The 19170-nt window shown below is 40.0% G+C and overlaps 2 protein-coding genes across 3 annotated transcripts in view; one reads left to right on the top strand and one right to left on the bottom strand.

Moving 5' to 3' along the window:
• The window catches only part of TYSND1 (trypsin like peroxisomal matrix peptidase 1), a 1185869-nt gene that overhangs the window by 209880 nt on the left and 956819 nt on the right, over nt 1-19170 (bottom strand). The window lies entirely within an intron of this gene.
• KIFBP (kinesin family binding protein) overlaps nt 1-19170 on the top strand; it is a 47489-nt gene that overhangs the window by 6971 nt on the left and 21348 nt on the right. For both annotated transcript variants that reach the window (XM_059052689.2, XM_059052688.2), the window contains exons 2-4: nt 6591-6689; nt 18454-18533; nt 18851-19034. In XM_059052689.2, coding sequence (XP_058908672.1) covers nt 6591-6689; nt 18454-18533; nt 18851-19034 — 363 coding nt within the window. The remainder of the gene's footprint in view (nt 1-6590; nt 6690-18453; nt 18534-18850; nt 19035-19170) is intronic.

Raw genomic sequence — 19170 nt, 5'->3', positions numbered from 1 at the left:
ACCAAATTCATTGATTAGCTCTAGTAGTTTTCTGGTAGCATCCTTAGGATTCTCTATGTATAGTATCATGTCATCTGCAAACAGTGACAGCTTTACTTCTTCTTTTCCTATTTGGATTCCTTTTATTTGTTTTTCTTCTCTGATTGCTGTGGCTAGAACTTCCAAAACTATGTTGAATAAGAGTGGTGAGAGTGGGCAACCTTGTCTTTTTCCTGATCTTAGTGGAAATGGTTTCAGTTTTTCACCATTGAGAATGATGCTAGCTGTGGGTTTGTCATATATGGCCTTTATTATGTTGAGGAAAGTTCCCTGTATGCCTACTTTCTGCAGGGTTTTTATCATAAATGAGTGTTGAATTTTGTCAAAAGCTTTCTCTGCATCTATTGAGATGATCATATGGTTTTTCTCTTTCAGTTTGTTGATATGGTGTATCACGTTGATTGATTTGCGTATATCGAAGAATCCTTGCATTCCTGGAATAAACCCCACTTGATCATGGTGTATGATCCTTTTAATGTGCTGTTGGATTCTGTTTGCTAATATTTTGTTGAGGATTTTTGCATCTATGTTCATCAGTGATATTGGCCTGTAGTTTTCTTTCTTTGTGACCTCTTTGTCTGGTTTTGGTATCAGGGTGATGGTGGCCTCATAGAATGAGTTTGGGAGTGTTCCTCCCTCTGCTATCTTTTGGAAGAGTTTGAGGAAGGATAGGTGTTAGCTCTTCTCTAAATGTTTGATAGAATTTGCCTGTGAAGCCATCTGGTCCTGGGCTTTTGTTTGTGGGAAGATTTTTTAATCACAGTTTCAATTTCAGTGCTTGTGATTGGTCTGTTCATATTTTCTATTTCTTCCTGGTTCAGTCTCGGCAGGTTGTGCATTTCTAAGAATTTGTCCATTTCTTCCAGGTTGTCCATTTTATTGCCATACAGTTGCTTGTAGTAATCTCTAATAATCTTTTGTATTTCTGCAGTGTCAGTTGTTACATCTCCTTTTTCATTTCTAATTCTATTGATTTGAGTCTTCTCCCTTTTATTCTTGATGAGTCTGGCTAATGGTTTATCAATTTTGTTTATCTTCTCAAAGAACCAGCTTTTAGTTTTATTGATCTTTGCTATTGTTTCCTTCACTTCTTTTTCATTTATTTCTGATCTGATATTTATGATTTCTTTTCTTCTGCTAAATTTGGGTTTTTTTTGTTCTTCTTTCTCTAATTGCTTTAAGTGCAAAGTTAGGTTGTTTATTCGAGATGTTTCCTGTTTCTTAAGGTATGATTGTATTGCTATAAACTTCCCTCTTAGAACTGCTTTTGCTGTATCCCATAGGTTTTGGGTCGTCGTGTCTCTATTGTCATTTGTTTCTAAGTATTTTTTGATTTCCTCTTTGATTTCTTCAGTGATCACTTCGTTATTAAGTAGTGTATTGTTTAGCCTCCATGTGTTTGTATTTCTTACAGATCTTTTCCTGTAATTGATATCTAGTCTCATAGCATTGTGGTCGGAAAAGATACTTGATACGATTTCAATTTTCTTAAATTTGCCAAGGCTAGATTTGTGACCCAATATATGATTGATCCTGTAGAATGTTCCATAAGCACTTGAGAAAAATGTGTATTCTGTTGTTTTTGGATGGAATGTCCTATAAATATCAATTAAGTCCATCTTGTGTAATGTATCATTTAAAGCTTGTGTTTCCTTGGATGATCTGTCCATTGGTGAAAGTGGGGTGTTAAAGTCCCCTACTATAATTGTGTTACTGTCGATTTCCCCCTTTAAGGCTGTTAGTATTTGCTTTATGTATTGAGGTGCTCCTATGTTGGGTGCATAAATATTTACAATTGTTATATTTTCTTCATGGATCGATCCCTTGATCATTATGTAGTGTCCTTCTTTGTCTCTTGTAATAGATTTTATTTTAAAGTCTATTTTGTCTGATATGAGAATTGCTACTCCAGCTTTCTTCTGATTTCCATTTGCATGGAATATCTTTTTCCATCCCCTCACTTTCAGTCTGTATGTGTCCCTAGGTTTGAAGTGGGTCTCTTGTAGACAGCATATATATGGGTCTTGTTTTTGTATCCATTCAGCCAGTCGGTGTCTTTTGGTGGGAGCATTTAATCCATTTACACTTAAGGTAATTATCGATATGTATGTTCCTATTACCATTTACTTAATTGTTTCGGGTTGTTCTTGTAAGTCTTTTCCTTCTCTTGTGTTTCTTGCCTAGAGAAGTTCCTTTAGGATTTGTTGTAGAGCTGGTTTGGTGGTGCTGAACTCTCTCAGCTTTTGCTTGTCTGTAAAGGTTTTAATTTCTCCATCAAATCTGAATGAGATCCTTGCTGGGTAGAGTAATCTTGGTTGTAGGTTTTTTTCCTTCATCACTTTAAATATGTCCTGCCACTCCCTTCTGGCTTGTAGAGTTTCTGCTGAAAGATCAGATGTTAACCTTATGGGGATTCCCTTCTGTGTTATTTGTTGTTTTTCCCTTGCTGCTTTTAATATGTTTTCTTTGTATTTAATTTTTGACAGTTTGATTATTATGTGTCTTGGAGTGTTTCTCTTTGGGTTTATCCTGTATGGGACTCTCTGTGCTTCCTGGACTTGATTGACTATTTCCTTTCCTATATTAGGGAAGTTTTCAACTATAATCTCTTCAAATATTTTCTCAGTCCCTTTCTTTTTCTCTTCCTCTTCTGGGACCCCTATAATTCGAATGTTGATGCGTTTAATGTTGTCCCAGAGGTCTCTGAGACTGTCCTCAGTTCTTTTCATTCTTTTTTCTTTTTTCTGCTCTGCAGTAGTTATTTCCACTATTTTATCTTCCAGGTCACTTATCCGTCCTTCTGCCTCAGTTATTCTGCTATTGATCCCATCTAGAGTATTTTTCATTTCATTTATTGTGTTGCTCATCGTTGCTTGCTTCCTCTTTATTTCTTCTAGGTCCTTGTTAACTGTTTCTTGCAATTTGTCTATTCTATTTCCAAGATTTTGAATCATCTTTACTATCATTATTCTGAATTCTTTTTCAGGTAGACTGCCTATTTCCTCTTCATTTGTTAGGTCTGGTGTGTTTTTATCTTGCTCCTTCATCTGTTGTGTGTTTTTCTGTCTTCTCATTTCACTTATCTTATTGTGTTTGGGGTCTCCTTTTTGCACGCTGCAGGTTCATAGTTCCTGTTGTTTTTGGTGGCTGTCCCCAGTGGCTAAGGTTGGTTCAGTGGGTTGAGTAGGTTCCCTGGTTGGGGGTCTAGTGCCTCTGTTCTGGTGGATGAGGCTGGATCTTGTCTTTCTGGTGGGCAGGTCCACGTCTGGTGGTGTGTTTGGGGATGTTGTTAGCCTTATTATGATTTTAGGCAGCCTCTCTGCTAATGGATGGGGCTGTAGACCTGTCTTGCTCTTTGTTGGGAATAGGGTGTCCAGCACTGTTGGTTGCTGGTCCTTGAGTGAAGCTGGGTCTTGGTGTTGAGATGGAGATCTCCGGGAGATTTTCGCCGTCTGATATTACGTGGAGCTGGGAGGTCTCTTGTGGACTAGTGTCTTGAGGTTGGTTCTCCCACCTCAGAGACACAAGCCTGGTGCCTGGCTGGGGCGCCAAGAGCCTTTAATCCACACGGCTCAAAATAAAAGGGAGAAAAAATAGAAAGGAAAGAAAAGGAAGGAAGGAAGGAAGGAGGGAGGGAGGGAAGGAAAGAAGAAAGGAAGGAAGAAATGAAGGAAGGAAGAAAGCAAGAAAGGAAGGAAGGAAGGTGGAGAGGAGGAAAGGGAGGAAGGAAGAGAGGAAGGGAGGAAGGAAGGGAGGAAAGAAGGGGGGAAGGAAAAAAGAAGGGAGGGAAGGAGGGAAGAAAGGAAGAAAGAAAGGGAGAAGACAAAGTAGAATAAAGTATAGTTATTAAAATAAAAAATAATTATTAAGAAGAAAAATTTATATTAAAAAAAAACAGAAAAACGGGTCGGTCTAACCCTAGGACAAATGGTGAAAGCAAAGCTATACAGACAAAATCTCACACAGCAGCACACACATACACACTCACAAAAAGAAAAAAAGGGGAAAATAATAGTATATCTGGCTCCCAAAGTCCACCTCCTCAACTTGGGATGATTAGTTGTCTATTCAGGTTTTCCACAGATGCAGGGCACTTCAAGTTGATTGTGAAGCTTTAATCCGCCGCGTCTGAGGCTGCTGGGAGAGACCTCCCCCACTCCTCTCTGTTCGCACAGCTCCTGGTGTTCAGCTTTGGACTTGGCCCCGCCTCTGCGTGTAGGTCGTCCGAGGGCCTCTGCCCTTTGCTCAGACAGGACGGGGTTAAAGGAGCAGCTGATTGGGGGGCTCCGGCTCACTCAGGCTAGGGGGAGGGAGTGGCACGGGGGCGGGGCAAGTCCGTGGCGGCAGAGGGCGGCGTGACGCTGCACTGGCCCGAGGCGCGCCGCGCGTTCTCCCGGGGAAGCTGTCCCTGGATCCCGGGACCCCGGCAGTGGCGGGCTGCACAGGTTCCCGGGAGGGCCGGTGTGGAGGGTGACCTGTGCTCACACACAGGCCTCTTGGTGGTGGCAGCAGCAACCTTAGTGTCCCACACCTGTCTCTACTGTCTGTGCCGACAGCCGCGGCTCGCGCCCGTTTCTGGAGCTCCTTTACGCGGTGCTCTTAATCCCCTCTCCTCGCGCCCGAGGAAGCAAAGAGGCAAGAAAAAGTCTCTTGTCTCTTCGGCAGCTCCGCGCCTGTTTCTGGGGCTCCTTTAAGCGGCGCGCTTAATCCCCTCTCCTCGCGCCCAGGAATCAAAGAGGGAAGAAAAGGTCTCTTGCCTCTTCGGCAGCTCCGGACTTCAACCGGACTCCCTCCCGGCCAGCCGTGGCGCACTAACACCTTCAGGCTGTTTTCACTCTGCCAACTCCAGACCTTTCCCTGGGATCCGACTGAAGCCCGAGCCTCAGCTCCCGGCACCGCCCGCCCCGGCGGGTGAGCAGACAAGCCTCTCGGGCTGGTGAGTGCGGTCGGCACCGATCCTCTGCGGGAATCTCTCCGCTTTGCCCTCCGCACCCTGTGGCTGCGCTCTCCTCCGTGGCTCCGGAGCTTCCCCCTCTGCCACCCGCAGTCTCTGCCCGCGAAGGGGCTTCTAGTGTGTGGAAACCTTTCCTCCTTCACGGCTCCCTCCCACTGGTGCGGGTCCCGTGCCTATTCTTTGTCTTTTGCCCTACCCAGGTATGTGGGGAGTTTCTTGCCTTTTGGGAGGTCTGAGGTCTTCTGCCAGCGTTCGGTGGGTGTTCTATAGGAGAAGTTCCACGTGTAGATGTATTTCTGATGTCTCTGTGAGGAGGAAGGAGATCTCCGCGTCTTACTCTTCCGCCATCTTTAAGCCGTCTCCTTCCAAAATATTTTTTAAAACAAATGTATGATATAGTGATATATGAGCTTCCTTATTAACACATTAAATAACATCTGTGTCTAATAACTTCCATAATTTTAAAGTACTAATGAATATAAATGGTATTTTGAGATATCTGCAAGCTGTAATATGAAGATTTTTTTCACTTCTATAGGCCACAGAAATCCCAGGTACTGTAATACTGTTTCATAGGACATAGTGAAAATAAGTTTGTAATAGTTCTCCATCTACATTCATAGACTCTGAATTCTCTTCATGGGTAACTTGTGGGTCCTTGGGCCCAGGTTAAGAATTTGCTTTAAAAACTTTGTTCCCTTATTCTGTTCCCTTCCCTAGGGAGGTAAGCAAAAGATGGTGGAAGCCCAGCCTCAGAAGTATCCCTGTGCCTGAAAGGCTGTCCCAAGGGTTGGGAGGCAGACTAACCCCATTGTCTAAAGGGGAGCTAGTCTTGAATTCTGACCATGTAAACAGGCCTGATTTTCCCTATACAGAGTTTGATTTTAAAAAGTCCTGTGGCAGGGGAAAAACTGGCTTAGTTTTTAAAATGTAACATTGTACCCATAAATGTAGCAGATTGAAACAACAAACTTTTATTATAACAGGAAGCCAGGCATGGCTTAGCTAGTTGCTTCTGGCTCAAGGTCTCTCATCAGATTGTTGGCCTGCTTGGGGCTGCACTTGAAGGCTCAGCTTGGGGAGAATCTGCTTCCAAGCTCTCTCACGTGGTTGTTGGCAGGATTCAGTTTCTTACAGGTTGTTGGTCTGAGGGGCCTCTATTCCTTGCTGGCTGTTGACCTCCCTGACCACGTGAGTTGTATCCATAGGGTGCTCAGAATATGGCATTTGGCTTCCCTCAGAGTACAAGCAAGAGGGAGCACCCAAAATGGAACCACAGTGTTTTGTAACCTATGTTGGAAGAGACCTTCGGTCACTTTTGCCATATTCTATTTGTTAGAAGCAAGTCACTAAATCCAGCCCAGACTTAAGAGGAAGAAATTATACAGGGCATGAGCACCAGGAGGCAGGAATCACCAGGGAATCCATCTTAGTGGCTGCCTCCCACGATGTAAAGACAGTAGTATTATGAATAATTAATTCATGGTTAATCAGACTGTAGTATTGATACTATCTGATAGGTAAGTATTGACTTTGAAACTGTGAAAACTACTTCATTGGAAGATTTATATTGTCATTATTTCTCTTTATTTTCCAGAATAACCTGGGTATCTTGTGGTCTGAAAGAGAAGAAATTGAAACTGCACAAGCTTATCTAGAATCATCAGAAGCTCTGTATAATCAGTATATGAAAGAGGTATGTTGCATGTCAGATAAATTTTAATCTTTTTAAAAAAATATATTTATTTATTTACTTGTTTGGCTGCACTGGGTCTTAGTTGAGGCACGCGGGATCTTTGTTGCAGTGTGCGGGAACTTTTGGTTGCGGCGTGTGGGATCTAGTTCCCTGACCAGGGATCGAACCTGGGCCCCCTGCATTGGGAGCCTGTAGTCTTAACTGCTGGACCACCAGGGAAGTCCCTAAATTTCAATCTTTGATTGAAACTAGTCAGGAATTGACGTTAAGAATTCCTCACTCATAATATTGGAATATGACTTTTCAGTATACTTTGGGACCTCTCTGTAGAGCTGTCTAGGTAGTCATCTAATAGCTGAAATTATTTTATATTAAAGACTTCAGGGTTCTTAAAAATAACCCTTGGATAAGGTCTAATGGCAGCCTTAATCCAAATATAATTGTGTAAGAAATATTCTAATATCCTAAAATACTGATATTTGCATATTTTCATCTATAATCTAAAATTTCTGTTTCGATTTCCACTGAGGATAGCAGTGCTTAAAGGAAAGCCAACAACTACCTAAGCAAAATATCTGAAATATTGGAGGCACTGGTTCTCAAATTTCAGCATGCATCAGAATCACCTGGAGGACTTGTTAACACACATGCTCATCCCCAGACTCTGATTCAGTAGGCCTGGGTTGGGACTTGAGAATTTGCATTTTTAACAAGGTGCCAGGTGCTGCTGCTGGTTTGAGTGTTGTACTTTGAGAACCACTGCTTCAGGGCAGTGATTTTCAATAACTTTTTTTTTTTTTTTAAACTATAAAACCCTTCTGAAATACAGTATGTAAAAACTGATTGAGCTACTCTGGTTAAACAGGTCAGAAGAACCCTGACCCCAATCCACTACAGATACCTTCTTCCCTCCCCATTGTGTTAGTACAAAAGAGATGCTGTAAAACTTCTAGGGCCCTGGAGAGCCTAGATTGAAAACTTTTACTTTAGAGGGTCACAGTCCTACAAAGGTGAACTTTGTAACACCACTATGTTACCGTTCATTTCCTTAGTAAATTTTACCTACCACTTGGCAATCTGGAGGAGGCTACACGTGTTTGGGGGCAAGGAGGTAGATAGGAAATCTCTGTACCTTCCACTCGGCTCTGCTGTGAACCTAACACTGCTCTAAAAAATGAAGTCTATTAAAAAAAAACTTGGCAGTCTTCTAAAATTAAAATGGATTTAGTTAATTTTGTTTTGAGGCTATATGTAGCACTTCTTTCTTTTTTTTATAAATTTATTTTAAAAAAATATTTATTTTTGGTGCTTTGGGTCTTCGTTGCTGCATGTGGGCTTTCTCTAGTTGTTACGAGCGGGGCTACTCTTCGTTGCAGTGCGGAGGCTTCTCATTGCAGTGGCTTCCTTTGTTGCGGAGCATGGGCTCTAAGCACGCAGGCTTCCTTGGTTGTGGCTCACGGGCTCTAGAGCGCAGGCTCAGTAGTTGTGGTGCATGGGCTTAGTTGCTCCGCGGCATGTGGGATCTTCCCAGACCAGGGCTTGAACCTGTGTCTCCTACATTGGCAGGCGGATTCTTAACCACTGTGCCACCAGGGAAGTCCCAAGCACTTCTTTAAATAACCAGGTATTTTGAGGTTTTTCAAGCTCAGGGTTAAGAATCAATGTCTTATCAAGTTCACCAGTGATTTATATTTTGCCAAATTTAGTGGTAAATTCTTAGTCCTCATCGTATTTGACCTGTCGGTAGCATTTGGCATAGTTGATCAATCTAGCCTCTGGCTCAGTTGATTAGTCTCTCTTCCTTGACATACTTTTAAAATTTAGCCTCTGCTTGTCTGTTTTTCCTTCTTTCCAGTCCTTGTTGCATCCTCCTTATATCCCCAACCTCTGAACAGTGGGGTACCCAGAGTTCAGTGTTTGGATGTCTCCTTTTTCCATTTCCATTCATTCCCTTGTTCTAAATACCATCTCTGTGCTGATGACTCCCAAATTATATCCCCAGTCTGTACCTATCTAATTCCAGACTTGTCTGTCCAACTGCTGATTTGGCACTTGTACTTTTTATGGGGAAGGTATCTCTAAAACTACTAACATTGAGTTTCTGATAACCTTCCCCTTCCTACCTTGCTTGCTATAAACACCAGCTTCTTTCTTCAGTTGTTGAGGCCTAAAACCTTGGAGATGCCTCTTGTCCTCACACTCTCTATCTAAAACATCAGCAAATCCTTTTGGCTTTACTTTTAAATTCTGTCTAGAATCAGACCACTGCTGTAACCATCATTTCTTGCTGTAGTCTTCTAGTTGGTCTTCCTGCTCTCATACCCCCTTCACTTCAAAGGTAAATCAGACCATATCACTCCTTTCCTCAAAATTTTCAATGGTTTTCCCATCTTACTCAGTAGACTCCAAAGACCCTTGAAGACTGGCAAGTTCATTATCTGATGTGGCTACCATTACTTCTCTAACTTCATCTGCTGTTCTCCCCTGTCTCATTCTGTTCTAGCTATACTGGCCATCTTGTTCTAAAACACAGCAGACAAGTTCCCAACTCAGGGCCTTTGCCCTTCTCTGTTTCCTCTGCTAATGCCACCCTTCCCTTAGATATCTACCTGGGTCACTCCCTCGTTTCTTTCAGATCTTGACTCAGACATCTCCCATCTAATGAGGACTTGTTGGCCACTCATCTGACGCTGTAGACCACCTCTCCCCAGCACTTCCTATTCTATCCCCCTTTCCTGCTGTTTTGCTTTGCACTTATCACTAACATATTCATTTTAATGATTTATTTATCACCCATCTTCAGTACTGGAAATATAAGCTACAGGATGACAAGAATATTTTTACTATTATATTCACTGCAGCATCTAGAACAGTATCTATTTCTTGATAACAAATGATATTCTGCCTTGTTCATCCAGATCAACCAAAAAAAGAACAGTGTTACTACTGTGTGAATGCTTGAATGAATTTAGTGGAGGGTTTCAGTTTAAAAATATGTAAGATAGTGTTTAGTTGGAGAAGTTTAATTGCTTATATGGTTTTCTACTTGTTTGGTATTAGTCAATAATTAATAATTCTGAATAAAAATATTTTTAATATTTCATAAATTATTGACCGAATGGTGGCAGAAGTTAGAATGTCGTTTTTTAAAATCTATAGATACAAAATGTAGTTCTAGATAAAGGAGAGAGCTAAACAGAGTGGAGAATCACTGTATTTGAAGATAGGAAACCTGGGATTTCTAGTTTGACTTTGGTTGTAATGAACTGACTTCGGAGAATTCAAACTTTCTGTGCCACCTATTCCTCATTTGTAAGATGGGGATACCCCTCCTGTCTCAACAATACAGAAGTGTTACGGGGATCAGATAATAAAGTAGTTAATGCAGAGTCACTAAAAATACGCTATCCAATAATTGCAGAATGGTTAAATAAATTACGATACTCTCTTAGCAAGGGAATGTGATATAACTGTTAAAATGATAAATATTTAGATCATCAATACATGGAAAATGTGTATAATATGTACACCTTGATTACAACTATATTAACATTTTTCCTGGTAAGGCCCTGCAAAGATGAAGTAGATGATATAAAACTAACTAACATTTTAGTTTCATAAAACTAACATTTCAGTTTTAGAAGATGTAACTAATAAAAACTAGTACTTATTGAGTGCTTAAGCAGGATACATTTTATTCTCACAACAATAATTTGAAAGAGGTACTGTTATTCCCATTTATAGGTAAGGAGTTTGTGATTCAGTGAGGTTAGCATATACTATGTGATACAATCAGAATTTAAATATGGTTTGTCTGACCCCAAACTTTGGTTCTTTCTACTCTACCATGCTACCTTCCAAGGTAATATTATAGTTAAATAGTTACTGTATTAAAGGGATTCTTTTTCTCCATAAAATTGCTCAAATATAGAATAATTTAAAAAATGTATTCTGTAGTTATGAAGAGTTATTTATTAGTAGGTTTTGGGTGGGGGGGTGGTAAAGAGACACAATCTTATAAGCCAGAGAGATTTTAAACATTCATTCATTTATTTTCAGATTTGAGATATACTTGATATATATAATACTGTGTACGTTTAAGATGTACAGTGTGATTATTTGATTCACAGATACATTGCAAATGATTACCATAACAGGGTTAGTTAACACTGCCATCACCTCACATAATTACCTTTTTTTTAGTTTTTGTTTTTGTGGTGAGAATATTTAAGACTATCTTAGCAACTTTCGAGTATACAGTACAGTATTCTTTTTTTTAAGATTTATTATTTATTTAGTTTTGGCTGCATCGGATCTTAGTTGCGGCATGCGGGATCTTTGTTGAGGCATGCGGGATTTTTCATTGCGGCGCGCAGGCTTCTCTCTAGTTGTGGCGTGCAGGTTTTCTCTTCTCTAGTTGTGGCATGCGGGCTCCAGGGCACGTGGGCTCTGTAGTTTGTGGAATGCAGGCTCTCTAGTTGAGGCGCACGAGCTCAGTAGTTGTGGCATGTGGGCTTAGTTGTTCTGTGGCATGTGGGATCTTAGTTCGCTGACCAGGGATCACACCCGTGTCCCCTGCATTGGAAGGCAGATTCTTTACCACTGGACAACAGTGAAGTCCCTACATACAGTAGTATTAACTATAGTTAACATGGTGTACAATTAGATCCCCAGAATTTATTAATCTTATAACTGGAAGTTTGTACCCTTTGCCAAACATTTCCCTATTTCCTCCATCACCTCAGCCCCTGGCAACCACCGTTCTACTCTGTTTCTAGTTCACTTTTTTTTTTCTTTTTTTAAGATTCCACGTACAAGGGATACCATACAGTATTTGGAAGATGACCATTTTAAAAGCATTTGGCACACATTATAAAATTGCTTTCCCAAAAGACTACCAATGTATCCTTACTCCACTGATGTATGAGAATTCTCATCTCCTTCACAACTTTTCCTTATATAGCTTTAAAAAAAATCTTTGCTAATATAGGCAAAATGGTCTCATTTTAACTCAAATTTCTTTGATTAAAGAGATAAATTTTAAAATATTATTTTCTGTTTGTATTTTCTCTTTTGAAAGTGTTGATGTTTTTTTACATTTATTTACTCAAGTTTGTGTTTCCTTGCTAATCTGTTTGCTCTTTTATGTTAAATGTTTTAAAATTGAGTCATAATTGGCATATGACATATTAGTTTAAGGTGTACAACATAATGATTCAATATATGTATATATTATGAAATGATCACTACAGTAAGTCTTGTTAATATTCATCACCACACATATTTACAGTTTTTTCTTGTGAGAACTTTTAAAAGCTACTCTTAGCAACTTTCAGATATACAATACAGAATTTAAAAAAAATTTTTTATTGGAATATAGTTGATTTACAATGCTGTTAGTTTCAGGTGTACAGCAAAGTGAATCAGTTATACATATGTATATATCCACTCTTTTTTAGATTCTTTTCCCATAAAGGCCATTGCAGAGTATTGAGTTCCCTGTGCTGTATAGTAGGTCCTTATTCGTTATCTATTTTATATATAATAGTGTGTATATGTCAATCCCAATCTTCCAGTTTATCCCTTCCCCCCACTTACCCCCTGGTAACAAGTTTGTTTTCTACACCTGCAACTCTTATTTCTGTTTTGTAGGTTAGTACATTTGTACCTTTTTTTTTTTTGGCCGTGCCTCACGGTTTGCAGGATCTTAGTTCCTTGACCAGGGATTGAACCCGTGCCCACTGCAGTGGAAACGGTAGAGTCTTAACCACTGGACCGCCAGAGAAGTCCTTGTACCCTTTTCTTAGATTCCACGTATAAACAGTATCATATAATATTTGTCTTTCTCTGTTTGACTTACTTCACTCAGTATGACAATCTCTAGGTCCATCGATGTTGATGCAAATGGCATTATTTCGCTCCTTTTTATGGCTAATATTCCATGTGTATATGTACCACATCTTTATCCATTCACCTGTCGATGGACGTTTAGGTTGGTTCCATGTCCTGGCTATTGTAAATAGTGCTGCAGTGAACACTGGGGTGCATGTATCTTTTCCAGTTATGGTTTTCTCTGGATATATGCCCAGGAGTGGATTGCTGGATCATACAGAGTTATTAACTATAGTCACCATGCTATATACATTATATCCCCAGGCCTTATTTATTTTATAACTGGAAGTTTGTATCTTTTGACTGCCTTCATTTGCCCTTTCTGACCACCCCCCAACCTTTTGCTTCTAGCAACCACAAATCTAATCTGTTCTATGTATCTGTGAGGTTGGTAGGTTGGTTTAAGATCCCACACGTGAGATCACTGGTAGTATTTGTTTTTCCTTGTCTGACTTATTTCACTTTGCATAACGTCCTCAAGGTCTATCCATGTTGCAAGTGGCAAAATTTCCTTTTTTTTAATGGCTGAATGATACTCCATTGTGTGTGTGTGTGTATACATATTTTCTTTATCCATTCACCCATTGATAGACACTAAGTTGTTTCCATGTTTGGCTATTGTAAATGTTGCAGTGAACATGGGGTGCAGATAACTTTTCAAGTTAGTGTTTTTGTTTCACCTGGATAAATAAACAAGTGGAATTGCTGGATCACATGGTAGTTCTATTTTTAATTTTTTGAGGAAACTCCAGTTGTTTTCTATAGTCGTGGCACCAGTTTGCATTCCAGCCAACAGTGCAGCAGGGTTCTCTTTTCTCCACATCCTTGTCAACACTTGTTATTTCTTGTGTTTTTAATAATAGCCATTCTAACAGGTATGAGATAATATTTCATTGTGGTTTTGATTTGCATTTCCCTGATGATTAGTGATGTTGAGCACGCTTTCATGTGTCTGTTGGCCATCTGTATGTCTCATTTGGAAAAATGCAGATCTTCTGTCCATGTTTTAATCAGATTTTTTTTTTTTTTTGACTATTGAGTTGAATGAGTTCTTTATATATTTTGGATATTAATCCCTTATTGGATATATGATTTGCACATATTTTCTTCTGTTTGATAGGTTGCCTTTTCATTTTGTTGATGGTTTCCTTTGCTGTGCAGAAGTTTTTTTAAAAAAATGTTTGATGTATTCCCACCTATTGGTACTTTATTTATTTATTTATTTGATACTTTATTTAACAGACATTTATAGTAGCACTTGCAGACACTGTTATAGGTGATTTACAAATTTTAACTCATTTAATTGTCACGACAACTTAAGAGGTAGATATTTTTATTATTTTATAGATGAGGAAACAGATGCACAAGAGATTACATGACTTGCCCAAGTCCACACACCAGTAAGTGGCGAAGCTGGGATTACAACCTATTGTTATGTGGCCTGACTCCACACCACACACTTTTAACCACTATATCCTACTGCCTCCCTTAGTAGTTGGACTTAGTCTAAAACACAAGTGTGAAGTGCTCCTTTGAGAACTATGTAGTGTAGCGAGGACTCCATATCTGTACCAAAACAATGATGGCAGATAAAAGAAATGTGCTGTAAGCAGAGTGCACAGACTAAGCGTTCCTGTTTGCTTTGTTGGTTTAATTCACTAGACATTTATTGTTTTTACTTTGTGCCAGGTACTATGCATAATGCAGAGGAATCAAATATGGATAAAATATGGTCCTGACACATGACAGGCTTCCCCTGGAGGAAAAAGATTGGAGCAAATCAACATGTTAATTACACCCACAAGAAATTTTAGCATGTACATTTAGTTTTTTAAAAAATTTTTATTTTATTTATTTTAAAAAAGTATTCATATACATTTATTTATTTGGCTGTGCCAGGTCTTAGTTGTGGCATGTGGGATCTTTAGTTGCAGCATGCAGGATCTAGTTCCCTGACCAGGGACTGAACCTGGGCCCCCTGCATGGGGAGCGCAGTCTTAACCACTGGACCACTAGGGAAGTCCCTAATTTTTATTTTATACTGGAGTATCATTGATTAACAAGGTTGTGTTAGTTTCAGGTGTACAGCAAAGTGATTCAGTTATACAAATACAAGTATCTATTCTTTTTCAAATTCTTTTCCCATTTAGGTTATTACAGAATGTTGAGCAGACCTACTGTGCTATACAGTAGGTCCTTGTTGGTTATCTATTTTATTTTTCTTTCTTTTCTTTTCCCTCCCTCCCTCCCTCCCTTCCTTTCTCTTATTGAAGTATAGTTAATTTACAGTTGTGCCAATCTGCTGTACAGCAGAGTGACTCAGTTATACACATATATACATTCTTTTTTTAATATTCTTTTCCATTATGGTTTATCACAGAATATTGAATGTAGTTCCCTGTGCTATACATTAGGACCTTGTTGTTTATCCACTCTAAATGTAATAGTTTGCATCTACCAATCCCAAACTCCCAGTCCATCCCTCTCCCTCCCTACCCCACCTTGGCAACCACAGGTCTGTTCTCTATATCTATGAGTCTGTTTCTGTTTTGTAGATAGGTTAATTTGTGCCATGTTTTAGATTCCCCATGTAAGTGATATCATATGGTATCTGTCTTTCTCTTTCTGACTTCACTTAGTATGATAATCTCTAGTTGCATCCATGTTGCTACAGTGACATTATTTCGTTCTTTTTTTTTATGGCTGAGTAGTATTCCATTGTATGTATGTACCACATCTTCTTTATCTATTATTCATCTGTTAATGGACATTTAGGTTGCTTCCATGTCTTGGCTATTGTAAATAGTGCTGCAGTGAACACTGGGGTGCATGTATCCTTTTGAATTAATGGTTTTCTCCAGATATATGCCCAGGAATGGGATTGCTGGATCATATGGTAGCTCTATTTTTAGTTTTTTAAGGAATCTCCATACTGTTCTCCATAGTGGCTGTATCAACTTACATTTCTACCAACAGTGCAAGAGTGTTCCCTTTTCTCCACACCCTCTCCAGCATTTGTTGTTTGTAGATTTTTTTGATGATGGCCATTGTGACCGGTGTGAGGTGATACCTCATTGTAGTTTTGATTTGCATTTCTCTAATAATTAGTGATGTTGAGCATCTTTTCATGTACCTGTTGGCCATTTGTATTTCTTCTTTGGAGAAATATCTGTTTAGGTCTCCTGTGCATTTTTTGATTGGGGTAGAATGTACATTTAGAATATGTGTTTATAGCCCTTAATACTTTTTTTCTGAGGAATATATCCCCAAATTGGAGAATTTTAAAAGTCATGGATCTTCTACCTTGGCGTTTTAACTTTCCTCCTACAGTGCTAAGAGGAGCAGAACACCACAAAGCCAGACTGAGACGTTAGTTGCCTTTTGTGACTTTAGGCTCACACTCTTAACTCATGAAATTGTTAGTTTAAAATGTGAAGATACCAAACACCTATAATATTTCATTAAAAACTCGTATAAAGGGACTTCCCTGGTGGTGCAGTGCTTAAGAATCTGCCTGCTAATGCAGGGGACACGGGTTCAATCCCTGGTCCGGGAAGATCCCACATGCTGTGGAGCAGCGAAGCCCGTGCACCACAACTACTGAGCCTGTGCTCTAGAGCCTGCATGCCACAACTACTCTAGCCTGCGCGCCTAGAGCCCGTGCACTGCAACGAGAAGCCACCGCAATGAGAAGCTTGCACACTGCAACGAGAGTAGCCCCCGCTCACCACAACTAGACAAAGCCCATGCGCAGCAACAAAGACCCAATGCAGCCAAAAAAACACCAAAAAACAAAAAAACCTGGTATTATTATGGAAACATAAAACACATAGCAAAACTCTTTGTACTTAATTATACCTATATTTTAGTTAAGAGAGGAGACTATTTTGACTGTTAGTGTTTCAGGATGAAGTGTGATGTCATAACAGCGAAGTATGTACATAAAAAATACATTGATTAATTCCCCTCATCAAGATAGGGCTAAGCATACAAAACAGCCCTCAAACTTCTTAAAGAGGTCTTTGAAGAATAGTTTATCTATTGTGTTTGCCTTGTGCCTTGCTTCCTGGCTTAGTCATTTTTACTTTTTGTGAATTCTAGGGACCCAAGTTGTGGTGTCTTTTTTTTTGGTCTGCACTGGGTCTTAGTTGCGGCAGGTGGGATCTTCACTGCAGCATGCAGACTTCTTAGTTGCAGCATGTGGACTCTTAGTTGCACCTTGCATGCGAGATCTAGTTCCCCGACCAGGGATCAGATCTGGCCCCCTGCATTGGGAGCTCGTAGTCTTACTCACTGGACCACCAGGGAAGTCCCCCAAGTTGTGATGCTTTTAATGTTTGCATCCAGAATGTAAGATCACATTTTTTAGAAATGGAAACCATGGCTGCTATTTGGAGCTTAGCGAATTCAGTTTAAAGTTGAGGAGCCTATCCTCACAGAAGTAGAATGAGGCGGTGGTTAAGTAGTTCTGCTTTTTTGGAAGACCTCAGATGGGATTATATGTGATATACACATCTTAACTTGTGGCTAGCAGGGGCTACTCTTCGTTCTGGTGTGTGGGCTTCTCATTGTGGTGGCTTCTCTTGTTGCGGAGCATGGGCTCTAGGCGCGTGGGTTTCAGGAAGTTGTGGCTCGTGGACTCTAGAGCACAGACTCTGTGGTTGTGGCGCATGGGCTTAGTTGCTCCGCGGCATGTGGAATCTTCCCGGGCCAGGAATTGAACCCGTGTCCCCTGCATTGGCAAGCAGGCAGATTCTTTTGTTTTATGTTTGGTTTTTTTTTTTTTTTTTGGCTGCGTAGGTTTTTAGTAGCGGCACCCAGGCTTCTCTCTAGTTGCCGCACACAGGCTTAGTTGCCCCGCAGCATGTGGGATCATAGTTACGCGATCAGGGATCGAACCCACGCCCCCTACATTGGAAGGCGGATTCTTTACTGCTGGACCACTGGGGAAGTCCTGGCAGGCAGATTCTTAACCACTGCACCACCAGGGAAGTCCCATCCTTTTTTTTTTTTTTTGCGGTACGCGGGCCTCTCACTGTTGTGGCCTCTCCCGTTGCGGAGCACAGGCTCCAGATGCACAGGCTCTGCGGCATGTGGGATCCTCCCGGACCGGGGCACTAACCCATGTCCCCTGCATTGGCAGGTGGACTCTCAACCACTGCGCCACCAGGGAAGCCCCCATCCTTATTTTATAGATGAGGAAACAAAAGCACAAGAGATGGAGTGACTTGCCCAAGGCAATAAACAATGGAATCACTGGTTTGAGTGTCCCTGTATTGAAAGGGTATAATCTGTATATCATCTTTTATTGTTCCCTTGAGAATATTAGAATATTAAAAACTTTGATTTGGTTCTCAGATGTCATCTTGAAAGTGTCATCTTTTAAGAACAGGTAGCTTATATTTTATGACATAAACTGGATAGAAAAATGCAGCCCAGTTTGCCAGTGTACTAAAGTGGTCAGTTTAGAACAATATTGCTCTGAGGATGTATACATTTTTGGGTTTTGTTATGCTTATGTAGGTTTTCAAAAGAGCTTTTCTTTACCAGACAGAATTAAGACTTAAAATACTTAAAGAATTATACATCTCTAAAAGCAAAATGGTAGACTTTTTTTTTTTTTAGTGTATTTGAAGTTCACCTGCAACAGCAGTTAAAATTTTGTCAGGTGTGAGCTTGTAGGGCAGTCTCCTTTTATTTGTTTGACTCAGATTTTATGGTTAAGAAAATTACTTCTCGGATAATACAAAAGTGAACTAGTAAAAAATGAAGTAAAAATTAAAAAAATTTTAAAATTTGATTTCTCCCGTTCCTCCACAGGAGGGCGCTTGGTGTTTACGGTAAAATTTTAGAGTTTTTTCTTTAATTACAGATTGGGAGTCCTCCTCTTGATCCTACTGAGCATTTTCTTCCTGAAGAAGAGAAACTTGCTGAACAAGAGAGATCAAAAAGGTGAGTAGGTCTAGAAATCAGCCCTTACAGGTATTTCCACGTAGTGTATTTGAGATGATTGCTGAAAAAAAGCACAGTGCTTTCTCTTTCAAGGCACTCAAAGGTTATATAGAATGTGGATTCTGACATGGATTAAAATCTTCATTTGCCACTTCCTAGATATTTTACCCTGCTCAAATCTGGGGCTCAGTTTCCTTATCTGTCAAATAGATACAATAGTCATAGCCACCTGAAGGGGTTGGTGGGGATCAAGATAAATGTATTTGCAAGTTCCTTATAAATTGTAAACCATTGCACAAATGTTTTTTCCTTAATAGATTTGAGAAGGTTTATACTCATAACCTATATTACCTGGCTCAAGTCTACCAGCATATGGAAATGTTTGAGAAGGCTGCCCATTATTGCCATAGTACGCTAAAACGCCAGCTTGAGCACAATGCCTACCATCCTATGGAGTGGGCGATTAATGCTGCTACCTTGTCACAATTTTACATCAATAAGGTAAGCTTCGCAGTTATCTAACAGTTACCAAGAGTGTGTATAAAAATAGAACCAAAAGTACCTTGAAAATGTCATCTTTTAAAAACAGGTAGCTTGTATTTTATGTAAACTGGATAGAAAAATGCAGCCCAGTTTG

This window comes from Kogia breviceps, chromosome 2, assembly GCF_026419965.1.
Source record: "Kogia breviceps isolate mKogBre1 chromosome 2, mKogBre1 haplotype 1, whole genome shotgun sequence".
Classification (NCBI taxonomy): Eukaryota; Metazoa; Chordata; class Mammalia; order Artiodactyla; family Physeteridae; genus Kogia; species Kogia breviceps.
Note: the sequence above shows the minus strand (reverse complement) of the source record. Positions and strands in the feature narration are given on the sequence as shown.